The sequence below is a fragment of the Carassius gibelio genome, chromosome B11 (genome assembly GCF_023724105.1).
Source record: "Carassius gibelio isolate Cgi1373 ecotype wild population from Czech Republic chromosome B11, carGib1.2-hapl.c, whole genome shotgun sequence".
NCBI lineage: Eukaryota > Metazoa > Chordata > Actinopteri > Cypriniformes > Cyprinidae > Carassius > Carassius gibelio.
The window spans coordinates 6533824-6558291 of NC_068406.1; the positions used below are offsets into that span (position 1 = coordinate 6533824).

At 40.6% G+C, this 24468-nt stretch overlaps 1 protein-coding gene across 1 annotated transcript in view; it reads right to left on the bottom strand.

Annotated features, from left to right (window-relative positions):
• Positions 1-1540: 1540 nt before the first annotated feature.
• LOC127967762 (arf-GAP with coiled-coil, ANK repeat and PH domain-containing protein 3) overlaps positions 1541-24468 on the bottom strand; it is a 75312-nt gene continuing 52384 nt past the window's right edge. The window contains exons 10-25 of the mRNA XM_052568423.1: positions 20616-20728; positions 20483-20534; positions 20286-20386; positions 20097-20208; positions 18840-19048; positions 17377-17446; positions 17091-17185; positions 16774-16988; positions 15783-15878; positions 15472-15564; positions 15161-15381; positions 13655-13764; positions 5929-6039; positions 5776-5837; positions 3150-3199; positions 1541-2023 (exon numbers count right to left, since the gene is read on the bottom strand). Of these exons, the coding sequence (XP_052424383.1) occupies positions 1955-2023; positions 3150-3199; positions 5776-5837; positions 5929-6039; positions 13655-13764; positions 15161-15381; positions 15472-15564; positions 15783-15878; positions 16774-16988; positions 17091-17185; positions 17377-17446; positions 18840-19048; positions 20097-20208; positions 20286-20386; positions 20483-20534; positions 20616-20728 (1779 nt within the window). The 3' untranslated portion in view covers positions 1541-1954. The remainder of the gene's footprint in view (positions 2024-3149; positions 3200-5775; positions 5838-5928; positions 6040-13654; positions 13765-15160; positions 15382-15471; positions 15565-15782; positions 15879-16773; positions 16989-17090; positions 17186-17376; positions 17447-18839; positions 19049-20096; positions 20209-20285; positions 20387-20482; positions 20535-20615; positions 20729-24468) is intronic.

Sequence of the window (24468 nt, forward strand, 5' to 3'; positions counted from 1 at the left end):
TGAGGAGAGGAAAAGCTATATTTCTGTGCTTTTGTGAGCGAATGCGAGGGAATGAAAACGTTTAGTGAAAGACAGCAGAGGGGAACGTTGGGGTTATGTAAAACTTTTGCGAGAGAATGCAGCGTTTCCTGGGGAACTTAATAGTTCTGCGAGAGAATGATTGTTTTTCTATGGAAAGATGGCAAGTTTCACAGGGGAACGGAGGCAGCATAAACTTTCTCAGGGCAATGGAAACGTTTTGCGAGAGAACACACATTTATTTCTAAAGAAAGGAAAGTTTCTCAGAGGGAAGTTTTTTTAAGTTCAACCACTCAGTGTCAATCACACATATACAGCACCTTTAATTTATAAATCAGTGCATAAAACAGTGACCTGACATTATTTCCTAGCGTAGGCCTAATTCAGTCTCATTTGTGTATTCCAGTATATTAGATGGCAGAGGTTCAGCACCAGATGCAAGGCACGAGCTCTTTCCGTATCCTGAGGTGATCCTGCTTCAGATGCAGTGTTGCTCATCTTCCTGTTTCCACCCACACTCATCTGAAACACAGTTTCATTTAATATTAAAGTCATCATGAAAGAGAAACAGCTTTCTTTAGCAGCATATAGACATACATTGATCCTAATGTCTGAAAAATAATCAAACAAACACATTAGCTGTAATAATTACAATAAATGTGACATGATGTGCTGTTTTAATTTGTGTTCCTAATAATATAATGAAATATGCACTAATGTATAGTATGATACAGAACGTATACACACATATTAAATGCAGGAAATACCGCTGGAGTGAATTCAGAGCAGATGAAGGTGAAGTGAAGAGTGTGTCCTGCTTCACATTGACTCTCAGTAAATACTGGACGTGTCACATAAACAGCACACGCACGAATCCTGCAGTCAGTCTTCATGCAGTGATTTAGGAGAAAGAGAAAATGAAGGCAACATCATTTCTGTCTGCTTTCACTTTTGATTTAATCATTTAAGCAGTGGTACAAGCCATCATTTTACTTTCTTATTATTAGAAGTAAGGCTCACCATATGAAAAAAAAATTCCATCTTTAACATCTTAAATATGCAACACATCTGCATATTAAAACAAAATCATTAAGATTTAACAGGTCACTTATTTGTTGATTGTCTAAAGTTTTTTTTTTTTTTTTAAAGATAAACCAACCAATATTTAAGCAAAATCTCAAATGAGGGCGAGACCAACCTATTATAAAACAAGGCAGCATTTGCTATAAAAGCAAAATGTCCTGCCCCAGCTTCCTGTTTCAATATGAAATATGACAACTTGTGAAAGAAAATGAAATGGCTTGTCAAGTCATTGAATGTTATTTTTAAAGAGCATTGAAAGGTCAAAAAATGTAATTTAAATATCTCATTTCAACTAATTGTAAAAGCAGAAGCAATGCGATAATCAAAAATGTAAATGTTGCAAATTTGTTTCTTGCTCATTATTTTGGATGTTTTAAAAAATTTTAATGATTGAAGTCGTAAAGTTGTTGCAGAAAGTAATACATCTATAACCAAAATCACTAATAATGTATATTCCAGTTGTTGAAGTTATCCCTCCAGCATTTAAAAAACAACAAGCATAATTATTCAACTATTTCATCCATTATTGTGTAGCTTGTGCTCACTAGATGTCACTGTCATCATATTACAGAATGGTTACATGCGAATTAGACTTTTTATTTGCATATAGCATTCACATATAGCACAAATATCACAAATTTAATTATGGGAAGCAAATTCACACAAGGGATGTCAACTTTTAAAAACTTAAAATCCCATACAGAGCTTTAGGAGAGAACCAAATCTAAAAACATCAGAAACCCATCACTATCCCCAAGCTCGTCTTTAGATGTTGGCATATATTATTCTTCTGAATCTTCATCGCAGTCCTTCGTGTCCTGCTTGAGGGCGTCTGGTTTAGCAGGACAGCTGGTTAGTGTTTTGGAGGCGTGTAAAGCCATGTGCGGAAACTCCCGAAAGATGACAGTGCACGAGGAGATGCCTGCGAAACGAAACAAGTTAACAGACTTCAAGCCTTGGACTGAGAATAACAAGAGCTGAGCAGCCGAGTCCCTGCTCTGGAACACCAGAAACTCATTTATCATTATTCTATTAATAGATTATAAGCTAATGTAGTGTAATATAATATCACATGATATCCCAGCATTCTGCAAAACTTCCCCATTAATAAAAAAAAAAAAAACAGTAGCTGGGCAGTTGACATGGGATGTAGAGACGTGACAGTAGTTTTGTAATGAATGTAAAACTATTTTGAACTATTTCCATTTTTTATAAATGCATTTTTTGTCCTTATGTTATGAGACTATATGGAATATTTGTATTTTATGTAAAAAATTATCACACATAACTTGAATAACTAATAAAAAATAACTTTTTTTTTTAAAATATGGTTAAAATGTGAAAAGAAATATTAAACAGTAACTTACCAAATAATAACAACAACAATTAATAATAATAATTGCAATATGTGTAATATATAATGTGCATACACAACCATTCAAAAACCATTTAAATTAAATTAACACTTGTAATGATGCATTAAACATAGCCAAATTGACCGTAAAACTTAAAATTTTTTTACCGTTTTATTTTCTGTTAAATCAAATAATTTAGAGAAAAAAATATACATTTAGAATGATTCTGAATTAAGGATCATGTGACACTGAAGACTGGCGTAAGGATGCTGAAAAATTTAGCTTTGATCCCATAAATATAATATATCCCAAGAGAAAACGGTAATATATTTTTCACAATATTACAGTCTTTGATAAATGCAGATTTCTTCAAAATGTTTTTCAAATTCTAACTTACCCCAAATGTTTGCTTGATGGTGTGTAGATACACTTAGAATGTAAGTAATGTGAAACTAAAATCATTGAATATATAAAAAAAAAAAAAAAAGATAGGAAATGTCAACTACCTAATGTGATTGTGATTTAGGGAAGAGAAAAAGAGCAGCATTTTTAAGCTGAAATTATGACTTTCTTGAGTCTACCACACAAGTATAGGCAGAGAAGCCTTTTAAATGAGGCAAGAGACCCGTAAAGTGACCACCACTGCAAGTGCAAGACCCAAACCCATAGTGAACGGTCTGTAACATCACTCACTCGGGAACTCTTGCGCTTTACCCTCAATGGACTCGCAGGTATACTGGGCTCTAAAAGAGGAATAATACCTAGTAAGACAATGTTACCATCACAATGACAATAAAATCACAGAAATCAACTGCATTATGGGTGAAAAAACCCCACCCCCAAAATCCACTGTCTGCAAAAGCCTTTGAATTCCTTAAGCAAACACAGCTGTTGGAAAGGACTCGCCGACTGATGCAGAGCGTGTCGTAAGAGAGAAGGAGCAGAGCAGAAATATGAGCTCAAGACCTTGTTTTATTGTTTGTCAGTGTTTTTTAAAAGACAAGCTTCTTTTTATAGATTTCTGTCGTACAAAAACAATTGTACAAACAATACAAGAATGTCTCCACACACAGAATGTCATCTAACGGATTGTAGCAAATGTTGCAAGAGAAAAGAGTTAAAGGTCTGAACGCGAGAACCACAGCGAGAGAGCAAGCAGTCGAGAACAGTTCAAAGGTCAAAGCATATTCACAGCACAGTAGTTAAGAAGCATTTCGCAGTTCAACTTTGTTTAAAACACATCCAAATACAACGACTGAACTGGTCCCCTTAATGGCAAGTATCTATTCTGTACACTGTCTCTATTCTCCGATATTAAAAAAGGGAATTTTAAGCTCAGCATAAATTGTTTGTAAAACAACAACTGAAAATGTACAATTAAGCACATTTTTATTGAGATGAATGTTTGCACTGAAAAGATATTCTACTCGTTTAAAGGGGAAGTGTATAGTTTTGATTTCAGCACTTGAATTTTTCACCGTTAGCTTAATAAGTTGAAACAAAGTAAACCGTTGGTAGGTTGAAGCCCCCAAAATGCGTAAACACATTGCTATCAGTTTAACAAAACAATACCATTTGAGCATCACCAGCCTGACACAACAACAGTGGCTCAACCAATGGCACGAGTTTGGGGGCGGGTCTATTTGTTTGTTGACTAATCAAAGACTGGGAGAGTTTTTGGATTGTATCTGCCAATATCATTACTATTATTTTTATTTACTTGCAAAAATCCACCCACAAATGCCAGTGTCGCATAGAATCCTATCCCCCTTACTTCTCAAAGTTATTACTTTAGCTGAGGCAACTTGTTATGGGTACTTTATTCATTGCTTTGTTAGAGATCATTTACTGTCTTTATCATATAACCTTTTAATTTGTATGTTTTATTATTGAAGCTTAAACTGTCACATTAATTCCTTTTTCTGTTTTCTGTTATTTAGCAAGCTAACAGCTTAGCCTACTAGCTTAGCATATAGCTAACTGCTGAATAAAAGTGGTGCATCTGAAATCAAACAGGTACTTAATTTGGTTTGAAATCTGGAAATTTAGACGTTCTACATCTTCTTCCATGGCCTCATGGGATAGTAAAGTATCCATCAGATGCACACTTCAGATCCTCTGTTACAGGACGTCATCTAGGTACTGTTTTAGGAATACTGGACATACTACCTGGCTAACATACTGTTTTTCACCTACTATAAAAGTATGAAGGCAGGCATATTCAGATGCATATTTTTTTTCATCAGGGATTAGAAAGGGAGACAGGATTCTAATGGCTCTTCGAACTGGGATCATCTGAATCAAACGTGGGCAAAAAATTGACAACACTGATGTCTTCATGCATTTTTACATAGTGACAGAATCAGGTGGTTAAAATAAGGAACCATGCTTGCTAATGCAGATGGGCACTTGAGCGGTTAAACGCATGCAAATGCTGACTGCTTCTACACAGACTGCTCTAGACAAGCATTTCTCGTTAAAGATCACATGCCAGTCATTTGGGAGCTTGGCAATACAAGTACAAATATATAAAACAGATGGTTGTTATAAGTTCTATAAATAATTTTGAATAGCTGACATCTCTTTAAAACTTTAAAGGGGTAAAAACACCCGTTTTATTAGCATATAAGGGGAGTCCGATGTGTTTTTGAAATGTAAAAGACAAAAAAAAAAGTCTAGTTAGCTAAACATAAAGGCCTTGTTTTCTTTACTAAACAAGAAAATGTACATGGATACATATTTCCATATTCCAATTATCATTGCACTAATCCTCAGGACGGAAAATAAATAAAAAGCACAACAAACAACATTTACATGACGCAAAATAACATATAAAAAGAAAACAACTCAGTTGTTAAAAAAATACTGTCGGTAGGAAAAGTGCGCACAGTCATATTTACGGAAATGCTGTTTCGAACCGCTAATGAATTCAAATTGGTTTAAACAAATTAGATTAGGCTATTAACTAATCGCATTTGACATTATGTTTGAATGATACACAATTCAATACAGCGGCGTTCTAACCATGGCATACTGTAAATAGCCATTCCATTTCAATATTTTGTGTTAACCACATACTGTACATATACATACATACGAACACGTGTAAACTAATTGGTCAGGTGGGGAGGAGGTTGAAGATAGCACTCGATCCTTGCTAAAGCTTTCCTGTAAAGGGCTACAAACTTAGTAGGTAGTTCTCTTCACAGTCTGTCAGTGCTCGAGAGCGCCCCCTAGCATTCTTCAATGGAGAGGCAGATAAACTCCTGAATACACTTTCTATACTGCTGCTCTGTGGGACTGCTGCTGGGGTATTGACCTGGCTGTCCAAAGGGCCCGTCCGCTTCGCGCATCTCCTCGTTCATCCGGGCTAACCGCAATCTGACCGAGAGAGAGAGAACAAAAACATTGGCTTTCATGTGCAGTGACACTCAGAGAGTATCTACTAAGGGAAGTGAAGTTCTTGACTTACAGCGTGACGATGTCTGCATTGGCTGCCTGAACAGCAATACTTAGAGGGTCCTGCCCGTCCTCATCGACCTCCAGCTGAGAGGCTCCTCGCTTCAGGAACAAACACACCTGTCTGTGGACACACGCATGCAGTACACAATGTTGTTAAATTATAGGTAATTCTAAGGTAGATCGGCGTATTACTACAGTTTGGAAAAACTGTCTTAGAGACAAACAGTGTTGGGGAGTAACTAGTTACATGTAATGGAATTACATAAATTAATTAAATTACAGTTACTTTTAACAGTTACAGAAAATGCTAACGATTACAAATTCGGTCACATCCGACTATTTTCACACACGTACAGATTTTATTTGATGCCATCTTTGCAATGCAGAGGAAACACAGAAGCTGCATTTAGACATTCAGGTGGGATTACACACTGTTTAGTGCAGGACATGAATGCTATTAACCTGCAGTTGCAAATGCATAAATAATGTTTGGATATATTAAACATTAAAACATAACTGATATAAAACTGTTATTTGAAATGTATATAATAAAAACATACTTTAAATGTGAAAGTAAAACCACCAGTAGGTGGCAGCAAGTGACAGTTAATGAGTGAGTCATTGCGATTGAACTGAATCATTTAAACAGTTGATTAATTCAGGAACGAATTACTGTAACACATCTAAAAACACTTGTTGATATCACGTTCAAGTTCATGAGTTCCCCTACCAATGTATGAGAGGAACACCGCTTTCACTCTCAACCAAACAACATTACTAGCTAATCAGAAATTTTTGTATGATTCGCCTTGTGAGCTGTACGATGTGTATGATTCGCCTCGTGAGCTGAACGATGTGTATGATTCGCCTTGTGAGCTCTTGTGAGCTGTACGATGTGTATGATTCACCTTGTGAGCTGTACGATGTGTATGATTCACCTTGTGAGCTGTACGATGTGTATGATTCACCTTGTGAGCTCTTGTGAGCTGTACGATGTGTATGATTCACCTTGTGAGCTGTACGATGTGTATGATTCACCTTTGTGAGCTCTTGTGAGCTGTACGATGTGTATGATTCACCTTGTGAGCTGTACGATGTGTATGATTCACCTTGTGAGCTCTTGTGAGCTGTACGATGTGTATGATTCACCTTGTGAGCTGTACGATGTGTATGATTCACCTTGTGAGCTGTACGATGTGTATGATTCACCTTGTGAGCTGTACGATGTGTATGATTCACCTTGTGAGCTGTACGATGTGTATGATTCACCTTGTGAGCTGTACGATGTGTATGATTCACCTTGTGAGCTCATGTGAGCTGTACGATGTGTATGATTCACCTTGTGAACTGTACGATGTGTATGATTCACCTTGTGAGCTGTACGATGCGTATGTTTCACCTAGTGAGCTGTACGATGTGTATGATTCACCTTGTGAGCTGTACGATGTGTATGATTCACCTTGTGAGCTGTAAGATGTGTATGATTCACCTTGTGAGCTCATGTGAGCTGTACGATGTGTATGATTCACCTTGTGAGCTGTACGATGTGTATGATTCACCTTGTGAGCTCATGTGAGCTGTACGATGTGTATGATTCACCTTGTGAGCTGTACGATGTGTATGATTCACCTGGTGAGCTGTACGATGTGTATGATTCACCTTGTGAGCTCTTGTGAGCTGTACGATGTGTATGATTCTCCTCGTGAGCTGAACGATGTGTATGATTCGCCTTGTGAGCTGTACTATGTGTATGATGCACCTTGTGAGCTGAACGATGTGTATGATTCACCCCGTGAGCTGTACGATGTGTATGATTTGCCTCGTGAGCTGTACGATGTGTATGATTCGCCCCGTGAGCTGAACGATGTGTATGATTCGCCCCGTGGGCTGTACGATGTGTATGATTCGCCTCATGGGCTGTACGATGTGTATGATTCGCCTCGTGAGCTGTACGATGTGTATGATTCGCCTCGTGGGCTGAACGATGTGTATGATTCGCCTCGTGGGCTGTACGATGTGTATGATTCGCCTCGTGAGCTGTACGATGTGTATGATTCGCCTCGTGAGCTGTAAGATGTGTATGTTTCGCCTCGTGAGCTGTATGATGCGTATGATTCACCTTGTGAAATGTCATGTTTTAGATTGTAGGTCATCTTCACTGTCAAGGACAACGCTAACCAGCAAAACTTGATATCAAAAGCATCGTTACATGTGTTTGCACCATATTGTAGTGAGTAACCTTTCTTGTTATTGCTTTTTCAAATATCCCACCATAATCTGTAGTCTGTAGTCAAATTACCCCGTGTATGTGTCCAACCCCACAACCCCCAAGCCCTGAAAATAAATTAGGCTAATTTTTTTTTTGCTTTAACCCCTGTGATTAGCTATATGAAGTGGCATAATACATTTTCTGCCCACATGTCTTGAATTTGAGATCATTCTAGATGTATTTTAATAGACTGAATCATGCAGTGAAAGAGCGCACTGTAAATGTGCATCACAAAGCAGGTGTGCTTTGAATGGTTTTTACAAAATACTCAATAATGTCCAATCACATTGTTAAAACAACAATTTGTCACGGTAGGAAATCCAGTGTTTCCTCCGTGTCATGTTTTGTGGTTGTTTTTGTACTTACGTTGTCTCCATGTGCTCGTTTAGTTGATTGTGGTCACCTGGGTGTTGATTGTCTCGCTCCAGCTGATCCTCATCACCCCTCAGCTACATATACTCACCTCTCTCTCTGTCTGTTGTCAGATCCTCACTCATGTTGCAGTCTCCCTGTTGGATTACCGTCTCTCGTGTTAGTGTTCTGGATTGTGTTCGTGTTGTCGTCTTCGTGTGAGTGTTCCGGTCACTTCCTGGTTTCATCCATCGACCGTCTACACCGTCACCACCGACTTCACCATCCAGCACTTCTCACGCCACTGTAGACCTTCCGTCACCATTGCCCACATCCTGGACTGTGCCTTCATCTTTCAGTTTCGCTGTATTTTCTACCATCAATAAACAACCATTCTAATTACCTGCAATTGCTTCCTCCTCTCTTACGTACCATCACAGTAGGATCTGACACTCATGGAAGCAGCAGGCAATCGCTCCCCATCTCATCTAGAGGACATTCTGCAGAGAGTCGGTGATCGTATGGAGCGCCAAGACAAGGCGATAGATGAGATGGGTCAAGCCTTCCAAGCAATGGTGACGAAGGTGTCCGAGCTCGCTCTCCAGGCTCAACAGCAACAACAACCGCCACCCGCTGCGCCTCCCACGCCACCCACACCGCCGATCGTCTCCGGAGGGATTTCCCAGCCCGAACCACGCCTCCCCATTCCTGAGAAATACGCGGGTGAGCCAAACTTTTGTCGATCATTTCTGTCACATTGTTCTCTACACTTCGCCTTACAGCCCCGCACGTTCACCACCGAGGAGATGAAGGTGGCTTTCGTCTTGTCCCTACTGACGGGGAGGGCTGCCCTCTGGGGAACGGCGGTGTGGGAGAACCAGGACAGCTGCTGTGCATCGTTCCACACCCTTTCGGTGGAGATGAGACGAGTCTTCGACCGCTCCGTCGCCGGGAGGGAGGCGGCTAGACTTCTCACGGATCTATGCCAGGAAGAGAGGTCCGTATCCGACTATGCCATCGAGTTCCGCACCCTGGCGGCGGAGTGTAAGTGGAACGAAGAGGCGCAGTGGGATCACTTCCTGCATGGGTTGGCTGACCGCATCCAACAGGAGATCCGCGCCGCTGAACTCCCCACTTCTCTCAATGGTCTTATTGACTTCACCATCAGGATAGACAACCGACTCGACCAAGCCGACAGACGGAGGGGGAGAGTTGTTCTCGCGACCAGACCGGAGGCTCAGCGTCAGCGCTCAGAAGTTGCGGTCAGCCCACCTGGAGATTCTGAACCCATGCAGGTGGGGCGAGCTCGGCTCTCCCGGGAGGAGAGGATCAGGCGGAGATCCCTGGGACTGTGTTTATACTGTGGCAGCCAAGAACATCACATCCAGCGCTGTCCGGTAAAAGACCAAGCCCGATAGTAAAACCAAGGCTACTATCGGGTGGGATCTCTGCCAAGAAGACCTCATCTACATCGACACTCCTTCCGGTGAGTCTACGGTGGTCTACCCACGCACTTAATCTTCACGCTTTGGTGGATTCTGGGGCCGAGGGCAGTTTCATGGACTGCAAATTCGCCAGGAAGCTCAACATTCCTCTCACCTCCCTCAAACACCCCATTGCACCTTTTGCACTCAACGGACACAAACTGCCGATCATCACACAGACCACTCTACCGGTTTCGCTCATCACAGCTGGCAACCATACGGAAGAGATGTCATTCTTCATCACGGACTCACCTCTATCCCCCATTGTTCTCGGTCACACCTGGCTCCAGAAACACAACCCAAGGATCGATTGGCTTCTCGGATCTGTGGTTAGCTGGATCCTTACGACCTTGCATTGACTACCGAGGGTTGAACAACATAACGGTAAAGAATACCTATCCTTTACCGCTTATGTCTTCAGCTTTTGAGAGGTTGCAGGGAGCGTCTGTTTTCACTAAATTGGACTTACGTAATGCTTATCATTTGGTCCGCATCAGGGAGGGGGATGAGTGGAAGACTGCTTTTAACACCCCTAGAGGCCATTTTGAGTATTGCGTCATGCCCTTCGGGCTAACCAACTCGCCGGCAGTCTTTCAAGCACTCGTTAATGACGTGTTACGAGACATGGTCGATCTATTTATATATGTTTACCTGGATGACATATTGATTTTTTCTTCGTCTCTCCAGGAACACGTGCAACACGTACGACGAGTGCTTCTGCGGTTGCTAGAGAATGGGTTGTTTGTCAAGGCGGAGAAATGCGTTTTTCATGCACAGTCTGTTTCTTTTCTAGGACACATCATTTCGACTGAGGGTGTTCGCATGGACCCTGATAAGGTTAAGGCTGTGGCAGATTGGCCATCCCCAGAGTCTCGCAAGGCCCTGCAGAGATTTCTGGGGTTCGCCAATTTTTACCGGCGTTTCATTCGCAATTTCAGCCAACTAGCCGCGCCTCTGACCGCTTTGACCTCCCCTAGATTGACGTTCAGGTGGTCAGACACAGCCGAGGCTGCGTTTACCAAACTGAAGAGCTGCTTTGTTTCGGCTCCCATTCTCGTCACCCCTGATCGCTCACGTCAATTCATAGTGGAGGTCGACGCGTCAGAGGTGGGGGTAGGAGCAGTGTTGTCCCAGCGCGCATCCTCAGACGAAAAGGTTCATCCTTGCGCGTATTATTCTCACCGTTTATCCCCTGCGGAGGTTAATTATGACATTGGTAATCGAGAGTTGTTGGCAGTCAAACTTGCACTGGAAGAATGGCGTCACTGGCTTGAAGGGTCGGGTGTACCCTTCATTGTATGGACGGACCATAAGAATCTCGAATACATTAGAACCGCCAAAAGACTTAACTCCAGGCAGGCTCGGTGGGCATTATTTTTCGGTCGTTTCGATTTTACACTTTCTTACCGGCCGGGTTCCAAAAACATCAAACCCGATGCTTTATCCCGTCTTTTTGAGCGTTCCGATCGTACTGCTACTCCCGAGCCCATTTTACCGGGGACCATCATTATCTCCGCGCTCAGATGGGAGGTCGAATCGAAGGTTTTGACTGCCTTAGAAGGGGTAACGCCCCCAGCTCGTTGCCCACCGAACCGATTGTTTGTGCCGGAGGGGTTACGGTCAGACGTTCTCCAGTGGGGTCATTGTTCCAGTGTTGCTTGTCACCCAGGGGTTAGTAGAACTAGGTTTCTAGTCATGCAACGATTTTGGTGGCCTGGTATGGCTCGTGACGTCCACGACTTCATCTTGGCTTGTTCGGTTTGCGCTATTGGGAAGACTTCCAATCGACCTCCAGAGGGGTTACTCTTACCGATGTCTGTCCCTTCGAGACCCTGGTCCCACATCTCGCTAGATTTCATTACCGCCCTCCCGCCCTCTAATGGCAATACGGTGATTTTAACCGTAGTGGACCGGTTCTCGAAGACGACTCATTTCATTCCCTTGCCCAAATTGCCATCAGCCAAGGAAACAGCGGTAGCTGTCATTGACCACGTCTTCCGTATACATGGCCTTCCGACAGACGTGGTTTCTGACAGGGGTCCCCAATTTGTGTCCAGATTTTGGCGAGAATTCTGTAAATTGTTAGGAGCGACTGTTAGTCTTTCGTCCGGGTTCCATCCCCAGAGCAATGGTCAAACCGAGCGAGCCAATCAGGATGTCGAAAGGGTTTTGCGATGTTTGGCTTCCAATAATCCTTCGTCCTGGTGTCAGCAACTCTCAATTGTGGAGTACGCACACAATTCTTTGCCAGTGTCATCTACGGGCATGTCTCCATTTAAGTGTAGCTTAGGGTACCAACCACCTAATTTTGTCAGTACGGAATCCGAGGTTTCGGTCCCCTCCGCACACGCACTAGTCCAGAGGTGTCACCGCACCTGGACCAGAGCTCGCAGAGCTCTGCTCCAGGCTAGGTCGCGCACCAAGGCTAAGGCCGATCGCCACCGGTCGAAGCCTCCCCGTTACGTCGTCGGTCAAAGAGTGTGGCTTTCTACCCAGAATATTCCTATGCGTTCCGTTTCTAACAAACTTGCTCCCAAATTTATTGGCCCGTTTTCTATTACCAAAATTATTAATCCGGTAACCGTGCGTCTTAGCCCTCCTCCGGCGTACAGGAGGATTCATCCCGTGTTCCATGTGTCCAAAATTAAATCGGTGATTTCTTCCCGTCTTAATCCGCCTGCCCCGGTTCCCCCCCCCGCCTCGTCTCGTTAATGGGGAAACCACCTATTCGGTTAATCGTATTCTGGACTCTAGACGGAGGGGACGCGGATTTCAGTACTTGGTGGATTGGGAGGGTTACGGTCCGGAGGAGAGAAGCTGGGTTCCTGCTCGGACATATTGGATCACCACCTTATAGATGATTACAATCTACAGGTAAAGCAGGCTGGGAACGTCAGGTGACGTCCTAGGGGAGAGGGTACTGTCACGGTAGGAAATCCAGTGTTTCCTCCGTGTCATGTTTTGTGGTTGTTTTTGTACTTACGTTGTCTCCATGTGCTCGTTTAGTTGATTGTGGTCACCTGGGTGTTGATTGTCTCGCTCCAGCTGATCCTCATCACCCCTCAGCTACATATACTCACCTCTCTCTCTGTCTGTTGTCAGATCCTCACTCATGTTGCAGTCTCCCTGTTGGATTACCGTCTCTCGTGTTAGTGTTCTGGATTGTGTTCGTGTTGTCGTCTTCGTGTGAGTGTTCCGGTCACTTCCTGGTTTCATCCATCGACCGTCTACACCGTCACCACCGACTTCACCATCCAGCACTTCTCACGCCACTGTAGACCTTCCGTCACCATTGCCCACATCCTGGACTGTGCCTTCATCTTTCAGTTTCGCTGTATTTTCTACCATCAATAAACAACCATTCTAATTACCTGCAATTGCTTCCTCCTCTCTTACGTACCATCACACAATTACGATATTACCACAGATGATATCCATCACACACCCCTAATCAATATTCTAGCAAACCTCCCACAATCCCCTTGCACTGTGGCAGTGAGTTGTACTCCCTACTGTTTGGAACAGCCTTGGCAATGAGAACGTGAATCTTACAACTGAACTGTGTATGTAGGCAGATCACTAGGTTTTCGGAATGCAACTTTTTCGTGATGTCTGTGCGAGTCATTTCTTACCCTGTGTGACCCAGACACGTGGCATGGTGCAGAGGTGCCCGTCCTCGTATGTCCCTCTGATTAACATCTGCTCCATTCTGCAGCAGGAACTCACAAGCTATCAGAGAGCCCTATGAGAGAGAGAGAGAGAGAGAGAGAGAGAGAGGGAGGGAGGGAGGGTGAGAGAGAGAGAGAGAGAGAGAGAGAGAGGGAGGGAGGGAGGGAGGGAGGGCGAGAGAGAGAGAGAGAGAGAGAGAGAGAGAGAGAAAGAAACACTGTTAATTTAACCTACTAGCTGTACATAAAGTAAACACTGTCAAAAAATCTTTAGCAAAGTAAAGCCTGGCTCACACTACAGGATTTTTAGTCCCTCTCCCGAGAATCGAAGCAAACATCTTGTTGAGCACCTCGATCTGTCCCGATGTTCGGCGCGGATTTTCTGGTAATGTGAGGCGTTCACCGATCGAATCTCGCACCTACTTGATCCGGGCAGCCCCGATTATTATCAAACATGTTTGATATTTAGGACTTAAATCTGGATGATGATGACTACATGAATACATCAGTACTTTCACAGCCAATGCGGAAATCCACAAAACAGCTGATGTATGGCTTCGCTGGATAGTGGAGATAGAGGAAACTGTTTCTTGACATTTTGTAACAACACAACTGTCTCTATAATGTGTCGAAAGCGCATCAGAAGTGTAAGGAGAAATAGAAGCGCTGGAGTGAAATCACATCAGTTTTGAATGCACTGATTGAGTGCACAAAGCTAGCACACAAAAAAACGAAAAAAACATTCAGTGCCAATCTGCTGCGTGAGATCACGTGATATCTTAATGATTTCTTGCAGTGTGTGATGTGCCACGATGTTCAAATCTTGTAGTGTGTGCACGTTTAATATTTGAGTGAAGATAATGTGCAAAGATCCTCCTTATGTGTGTGCGGCAACCAGATTTCAAAATCGGTAATGATTTGAAAACTCCTATAGTGTGAGCCAGGCTTACGGCATTAAAACAAAAGAATATAAAATGGATATTTCCGGTCCTTGATTCTGATTGGTTGAGCCAGGTTCAAAGCCGTATAAATTATTCTACAAACATGCACCTTTTTGTTTCTGTGTCTGTGTGTTGCTCGGCAACAAATTTGTTGCAACCAGATTCGTTTCTGAGGAACTACGTTGTTTGGCGGAAGAATAATGTTTTTATTAATATCATTATATTTTATTTGCTTTGTTTCCTTATGGGAAACCTTGCTATGTATATGGAATAACGGTTTAAAAGAGCAATAATCCCCAACGAGCCGTGGTTAACAATTAATGCTTCGCGTTGTGCCTAACAAAGCCCCTTATACCTGTTATAAATTCACTCTTAACCACAGCTTCTTGGGGCTAATAGCCAATAATTTTTTTTTTAGTCTTTCTACTCCATGTTTGCCATTTCTTTGGAAATATTTGTGAAATGTTAGCAATTTATGAGTGAAGATGGCTTCACAGTAAATCCTACACCAGATTGTATTCAGTCTCACCCCTGCGACGGCGTGTATTAATGGACTCTTGCTTTCGTCCTCCTCGCTGACAGAGTTGATATCTGCACCGTGTGCGAGCGCCTCTGCCATGACCGGTAGGTTTCTGGCCCGTGACGCCTTATGAAGCAGCGCATTCGGGTCAAGCTCCCTGCCGTCCTCTAGATCCGACGCTTCCTGCTCGATATCAACCTCCCCGCTGGACTCATCCGAGTCCTCACACTCTGCAATAAAACAAAGACATGGGAGATGATGAAGGGGATCAACACACCACAGAGAGATCCCATACCAAAGTAGGACGTAGGTCTTCTCACCTTCCTCAGTGACGCTGTCCACCACTGCGCCAAAAACCAGTATGTCTGTGCTGCCGTCAGTACTGCCGCCAAGCCCACTATCACTGCTGAGACCTGCGGGGCCAATGGGTGCCAAGCGAGGGACACGTTACTCACACCGTGATCTTCTCAATCATTCAGTCCTTGACTCCTCACACAATACATTAGAAAATTGGTCTGCAACAGGCATTTGTGCAGACCAGTGTTTCTCAAAATTAAATCTGCAGGAGATATTTGGGGTGGACTTGGTGGTCTGGGGGTTTTTAGAAGGTAAAGTCTTATTAGGAACTTACTGCGAGGCCCTGAGCCTGTGTCGAAGTATGAGAAGAGAGAATCAAGCTCGTCGGGACAAAACAAGGATTCTCTCCGAAACTTTGCGGCTGCTGCAGCTGAGGATGACAAACAGAGAAGATCATCATGTCAACCTCAATCTCACTTTGTCTAACACTCATAATCCATTCAAAATCTGTATTTTTTCATTTTGCGTCCGTTAAAATCATTACTTTATAGAACATCCATAACTGAATGTTTTTCAACTAAAATATTGTATCTGACCATGAGTGAATGACAAAATAGTTAATGGTATTTCTTTTTTTTATTTAAATTTACTATGTTATTATCATGTTATTACAGAATTCACTTTTTTAGTACTTAAAATTGAGAAACTCTTTGAAATTTCAAAAAGCTATGATGGAAATCAAAAACTTAAGACAATCTGATCATTTTCAGTTTAAAGTACACTGGAATAAATGGCATTTCCTTTGAAATTATCATTTGAAATACTGAAATATGTATATAATATAAGTATAATTCAAAAACAGTCTACATTTATGAAACATACCTATTCGCGACAAAACATCAAAACAACATAAATGTTACTAAAGTATTAAGTTTTCCAACAAACTAAGTTAATTTTACTTACATAGATGTTTACTGTCAGATCACAAAGTCATCAATTTTTCATGCTGCTGTGGCTCATCAATAGGCATACTTATGTTTATAAAAAAATATGGGGAAAGGCTAAATTTTAAGGTATTTTCAAAGTATTTTTGACACCTAATGACCTGCATATATACCAAGTCCAAAATTGTTATATCTTGCAAAAAAGAAATTGTAAAACAAAACTAATAATAAAAATAAATGATGCATATTTTGAGGGTGTTAATGAATTTGAAAAGTAATTTTATATATATATATATTTATTTCCAGGTCTAAATGGACCTGAATGAGGGCTAACTCAGAAAACAGTAGAAGAAATGCGTTCAGAAATGAGCAAGCAAGTACCAGCGGAGAGATTGGCTGGCGACATGATCCCGGCGTCGTGCCTGTATTTCCGGCGTGTTTTAGGGGCTCTGACGGAGCTGTTGTGTCTTCTGCACTTCTTCACGCTCCAGTGTTGTGGTTTTCTGCTCCCCTCCACCAGAGCCTCGGAGCCACACATCTTCTTCAGAAACTTCCTCTCCACATATTTAGCTTTGATCCACGATTCTTTCTCCTGCCTAAATAAAACACCAGAAGCACAAACGGGAGCTTCTGTAAATGAAACATCAGCCATATGAAAATATAATGTCATGGCTATTGATATAACGCCGCACACTGACCTTGAGCTGCTGGGACCAGGTTTCTTAAGCCTCTGTTCCTCACACGCACCTTCATAAATCTGGTTGATTACAGTGTTGCCAAGCTCACACATTAACTACGAAGAAAACAGTCATAAAGTGTTATTTGTTTGATTAAACTAAAAACTATTACATAACCAATTTGAAATCAATGTAATAGCATTCTGAATAATTGAATTGAATCCGTACGTAGATTTGGATGAATAACATAAACATAATTGTGACAGGTTTGTGAGATTCATCTATCTAGTTCTCACTGGGCTCTTACCTTTATAAGCTCTGGCTCCCATGTGTCGAGGGTTAAAGAGCGAACTTTAGAGCAGTGGACGCCCAGACTTCTGCAGAGAAAGAAAATCAACCATAGCTTCAAGCGTGCTCAAGATGGCATTGTCCTAATTTAGGCACACTTTTCGTCGAATGACTTCCATTATATTTTCTCACTGCAAAATAAATGTTTCACTCAAACTACCAAAGACCCATTAGGATCAGCCTCCTTTAGAAACCCGTCATAATCACAGAGCCCCCATCTGCAGCCCCTGTTGTGTCTGAGCACATCAAATCTAATGCCTCTGTGTATTATGAGGCTTCTGTCTAACGTTCGGTCACAGACGCCCATCTCTGAGGAGGCAGGAGAGGTTTAATCTGATTAGCAGGCTGGCGCCGGTAATCTGCAGAGGAACTGATGGAGCAGAAAAGGTGCTTCACCCTGAGGGTGTGACGTGGTGTTTACATGAGCCTCATATGGATGGAAAGCCATTCTGCTGTTGGGTTCAATCTGTCATGAGAGATGCAGTTGGGATAAATGTTCTGACGCAGGTGCTTTAAGGACTGTTTATATCTTCAGTCAAATCAGTATGGAAGCAGATGGCTTTTCAGATGTTTAGATGTTGGGTCTTTATGTCAGCTGCATGATGCTGGGAGCAATGTACATTATACTTTATAGTATAAAACTTTTTCCTATGATCTATAATGCTTTGCCCCAGTTATGGGAGGAACTTCCCGTTACATGTAAACAATAAGCAAAAGGTACAATGAAGAGACATTATTCCACTCAACCTTCAACCACTGATCATTGAAATTTTAAAGTGCAAAAGCATTAACAAATTATTACAACAGACCATGAATAACCCTAAAGTTTGATTTTCACAGCAATATTACAGACACGGTTATCTCATGTAACATTTTGCCTCACTCGCACTTAATTTTTTTGTCATTTTGACAGTATTTACTGCTTTGGAAACATTTAAGTAAAAAAAGCGGGGACAAAATAATTTGAAAGCATCTGTGTGAAAACAAAACTGGAAAGAGACGTGATGAGTTGGGGATGAAAAAAGATTCTCTGCGTATTCATGGGATATATTACAAATTCAATCGGAAGAGCCGACCACAAACGCAGCACATGTTGTAATTTTTCATATTGTTACGTCGGAACACAAATAATGTGAAGAAAAATAATGCAGGGGACTGAAAAGCGCTTTTCCACCGATATTCTTGCTGCATTCAAATACCAAGCGTTACGTTATTCACCTGGTGTCTAAAAACAGAACAAAGGCAAATCTACAGCTCAGGATCAGTATTATTTACACTGCAAATTTATGATTCGAAAGGATTTGTTCCAGTCTATTTGAGTGACATTTAAACCTAAACTGGAAATGCCTCCCATAATTTAAATTGCAGTAGGCTCATGGTGGATAACTTCAATCCTGACTAGAACAAACAGCAGACTGTCACCTGTGAATGCCAGAGCACTCGATGCAGAGCAGAATGCCGAAGTTGATGCTGGCCCAGCGAGGGTCGGCCTGGCCACAGTCGCAGCAGATCTCGTTTCCTGGCAGAGACTGGACGCGCTGTAGGATACTCTCTCCCCTTACAATACGCTCCCGCGGCTCGCTGGCAGAGTCGATACTGCTCGTGGAGGGAGACGCTGTCCTGTCCAAACGCTGTAGAATCAAGAGTTTGGGTTAACTTTCTTAACATTCAAGCTATGTCAAATGCAATTTATGTAATCGGGCCAATGGTACAACACCCATTTTCATGCCCAGATCTATTAGTTCATTTAAAAACACATTAAAAATGCCATTCATACATTGTGCAGAAGTTTTCACCCCCCAACTCTTAATGCATCTTGTTTCCTTCTGGAGCATCAGTGAATGTTTGAATCTTTTAAATAGTTGTGTTTGAGTCCCTCAACTGTCCTCAGTCTGAAAAGATGCATCTCAAAATCATAAAGTCACTGCTGGAAAGGGTTCAAATATGCGAAAGAAGCTGTAAAACTGAAAAATTTTAGGACTTGAAGGATATTTCTGAAGAACAGTTCTCAGTTTAACTGTTCAGAACAAACAAGGGACTCATGCACAACCATCACAAAACAGAAAGACAGTCGAGGATCATCAGGGAACAGAACACAGTATTAAGAACCAAGGGCTCCCAAACTTTTGAATGGGGTTATTTGAATAATTTCATCAATTTTTTTGTCTTGTGGACTAAATGTAAACATATTTTATGTACAATGTCTTACTCAGGACAGTACTAAATAAAAAAGAACATGCATTTAGTATGATCTCTCTTATTTTATTAAAATTATTCACATTTTCACCGATTCTGCAAGGGGTGCCCAAACTTTCGCATGCCACTGTATTTAGCTGAATCCCCTTTACAGTCCAGAAATATTTGATTGGTTTCAAGCCCATATATACATATATATGTATGTATTTGTGTGTAGATGTATATGTGTGTGTATAAATATACACACACAAAAAAATATTCACTGCTTAGTATAAAAAAATAAAAATAAAAAATTCAAACGAAACATACCTTTCCAATGAACGTCAAATATTTTTACTTCTATAGCCTACATTGTACACACACTTATTCATCAGTGACCCAATTTCCAATTTTCATCTAAACTTTAAAATAACTTTTCACCACTTTACATTACATTTTGATGTATAATCCCATGCATTAATGTGACTGAGTAGTTGGACTGACCTCAATGTAATAGTTGTCAGAAATTTCCCTGTAGGCAGAAGCAATGCTCGCCTGAACTGCTTGAATCCAAGCTTGACGGAGCTTCTCAGATTCAGCCTGCAGCATACAGCTCCTGATAGGGGTTGATCTGATATTAGATACTGTGCACACACACACACACACACACACAACACATGTGACAGTACTCACTTTGTAGGTGACACCACTTCAAAACAGAACCTTCTCTCAATGTCCTCACACGGTTTCACAGAGCAAAGCCGCAGGTCCTCCACTACCACAGTCAAAACATCCTACAACATAAAGCAGATCACAGCGTCAGCTCACAATAATCATTTGTAGCACCTGAAAAGTATTCATATCTGAATTTATCTCTGCAAACCACCTACTTTAAGTCGTTTCTGATACACTAATTGACTGTTCTGTATCGAAAACCATCGCCTGGTAGGAGAAGAAAACACACTCAATATCAGGCTTCCTCCATAAAATGAAAGATAAATAGACAGTCGAGCCTGTCCTTACCTGTTCCACGTCTTGAAAGCATTGCTCGCCCTCTTGAAAAGGTATCCCTCCATCACCACACCATTGGGAGCATCAACATTGAATTCCACTTTGGAGTCATCGTATGCAAAATCCTGCCATGCAAGAAACAGAGCAGCTCTAATTGATTCATGCAGGTCAGTGGCACACACCAAAACAGGGCTCTTCTCTCCCGCCCCTCAGTCAGTACTGAGGACCCTTATTGTTCTGTTAAGTCTTCTCCGAGACAGACAAAAGACAAAATTTAATCCCTATCAGTCAAAACATAATCCTCATGACCACAGCAGCCAATCCAATCCCTCTCATTTCAATCAATAATGACTGGCAACCTCTTAAAACATCTCCGTCACAAGTATTGCTCCATCTATATCCCAACTGTGCTGAGATTGAGCTGTTAGAAGAGTTTTCTAAAAGCCGAATGAATCACTCTCCTGCAACATCAGTGACACTGACCTTCCAGCAGCTGTTTCCAGTTTTGCACACACAGAATCAACAAATACAACTCACTCAGTCATGTTTCAAGAGCATTCATCATCAAAATTATATGAAAGAGCTCAAAAAAAATAGCCCACATCAGAGTAATTAAAAAAGCTACAATAAAAACTTTAAATAAAATACATTATATATTAACAATTCTATATTTTAAAAGACATTTTCAAATTAATGTACAATATATATATATATATATATATATATATATATATATATATATATATATATATATATATATATATATATATATATATATATATATATATATATATATATATATTATAATTCAATTCATTTTATTAATACAAAATTTAATTTTCATATTGTTTTACCAAAGCAATAACAACCAAGTATTTAACAAGTCAATACAAATGTTATGTATTTATTAAAAATTAAATGTAAAGCGTATGACTATACATCAATGATGATGATTTTAATGCCTTTGCAATGTAACAAACATAAAGTACGCAAATTAAAAAAAGATTTTTTTTTTTATTGTACTTAGTACATTTAATATTATATACTATAAAAGTGTTTTATAGGTCATATGTAATGCAATGATCATTTCTATAGTAGAGCATATTTCAACAGGACTCCATCTTTCTAAAAATAAGACCTCTAAACTAAATGAATAATGAAATAAATCAGCTATTGCACGAGCGATACCAGTAAGTAAAATACTAACTATACATTCACTAAATAATAAATTAAATATATTGGGGGGAAAAGTGTCAATATGAGATCAATGAAGTTAAATAATACGCAACACGTAACAAACAATAATAATAAACAAATAATATCTCAACAGATTGGATTAACACAAAAAATAATTAAAACTCACCAAAGTATACTTCAGTTTCCTGAATATCTTCATCTTTAAAAAATGTTTATCCAGAAGCATCAGTAATAATGCAGTAACGCGCGCTTTTGCTAAGAGCCTAGTCTTATTTCTCTACAGTGGAGTCATCTCATGTGAAAGTCAAAGGCAGGCACGCGCTTCATCGATCTCGTGCGCACTCCTGACCTCCAGTCAAGCGCGAGCGAATGGCGAACGCGCACCACGCTTCCACCGCTCAATATCCACATGATTAGCATACAGCTGTCGATTTGTGTGCTCTGCTCCGTGACCTCAGTCAGAGAGCCGACTGCGAACATTATTTCACGGCCACGTACAGAAAGCACCGCGTCATTCACGGATTTACGAGCGCGCGGTGTTCTCTTTAAACTCGCTCGTGCATCTGCCTGACAGTGATGCAGAACCATTGCTGTTCAATCAAGCAAGTGTTATTGCCTAGGCCCTCAAGAACCGCTTTCTTCCAGCTCACACACTCTCTAACAAGAGGAGGAGATATTACATTTGATAAGGATTTCAGTCGGTCTATCACGACTGCGTTATGAAGAAAAAAATAGCAGATAATCAATAACAATAGATAATCTCCACTTTGACTTCACTACACCTTAACTGAACCTCAGTTACTGAAGAAATGCATTACATATTTTAAATATGCAAAATACAACAAAGTTTACACTACACACACACACACACACACACATATATATATATACACACACACACACACACACACACACACACAAGTAGAATAATATGAAGGATAATTAGAATAGCATGCAAACATTTTATACAGTATATACACAGAGTTAGAAATATATATTAATATAATAAAAGTAAAAGTGAAATTATTGAAAAAAAAATAAGTTTAGCTGGTAATTAGCATGCCTGCTATTAACATATTGGCTGTTTTTGAACACATATTTTACATGATCATATTCTACATCCCTAATCATACCCAATACCTGAACTTAACAACTACCTCCCTAATTATTAATATGCAGCATATTAGGGGTTTATTGAGGCAAAAGTCGTAGTAAATGGTTTTGTTAGTGAGAATTGGACCTTAACATAAAGTGCAACCAAAAGTGGCATATGGAAGCAGTTTGCCATAATCTCTTAATATTATTTATTTACAATCAATAATATTAAAATTGGGGAGGGCAATATATTATTATACTATACTATTTCGAAATTTCCACCAAATTAAAAATTCAGTTTGGAGTAACCAATATGCAAGATGTCTTTTTTTTTTGGCAAGAAAACTTTCACACTGAAAATGTTATGAACCTTGTATGTCAAGCTCAGCAAATAGTAGGATGATGTGATATTTGAAAATTTTCATGTCAAATTGAGTAACCCCAATGCTTTTGTTTTATATATATATATATATATATATATATATATATATATATATATATATATAAATATATATATATATATATATATATATATATATATACACACAGAATTCTCAGTTTATCATTAATGCAGTTTTGTGTTCCACGTTAGCACTGCATGCTTATAAAGCCTCCCAGAGCAGCTGAGTGTGCGACAGACATACCGTAACTCTGTGAAGGACTGAGAAAGAGAAACCCCAAGGGAGCCACAAGCAGGTTAGACGTGAATAAAAGACCAGTGTGAGAGGAGCGAGTTAGTGTGTGTGTGTGTGTGCATGTGTTACGAGGGACAGATGCAACACGAGGAGGCAGTAAAACGGCGAGGTGGTGGGATCGTAACTCTGTCACCGGAGGAAAGAGGAGGAAGGACAAATCATTCGATAAATCAACAGGAGGCTTCCGCCCACAGCATCGCTCAGGAATGGCAGCTGGCCGCATTCACCGATTGCTCTCATATCATAAGTTTGGAGCTAGATATAGTGACATTTTCTGAGTTTGTCCGTTCACTGTAACAATGGTGGGATGCTACTGGTAGATATACAGATCTGGGTAGTAACTGGTTGCATGTAATCGGGATTACAAAAATTAGGTTGGCCTACTTGTAATTCGGCGATATTACATTTTAAAACACTACTTTTTATTGATTACATGATCACATATTATTCACTCAATAGCAATACGTTATTCATAATTCAATGATTTCTACTTTTTCATGTTTGGATATTTGTTTCTTTTTCTTTGTATTTTTATATCAATATGGTACATGATTATGCAGTTTAAATCAATGCGATAAATGCGTTAAGCCAAAAGTAATCCACAATTTTTGTCATGTAGTTCGGGATCAATGTCAGACTACACTTTATAAGTAATCTACCCAGCACTGTAGATATAATATACATAGATGCGTCCTCAGCAGCTGTTCCTGTGGACTGCCAAACATAAGATACATCTTAACTGGCAATGCAACAAGACAAAGTCAGTAACAATCCTGCCATTAAAATGTTACAATAGTTCCAGGATCCAGGTCAGAGCCCAAGTCTTGTTTTGTGACCCTCTCTGATGAACTGTGTGGGTGGACATGGGCCAACAGGTC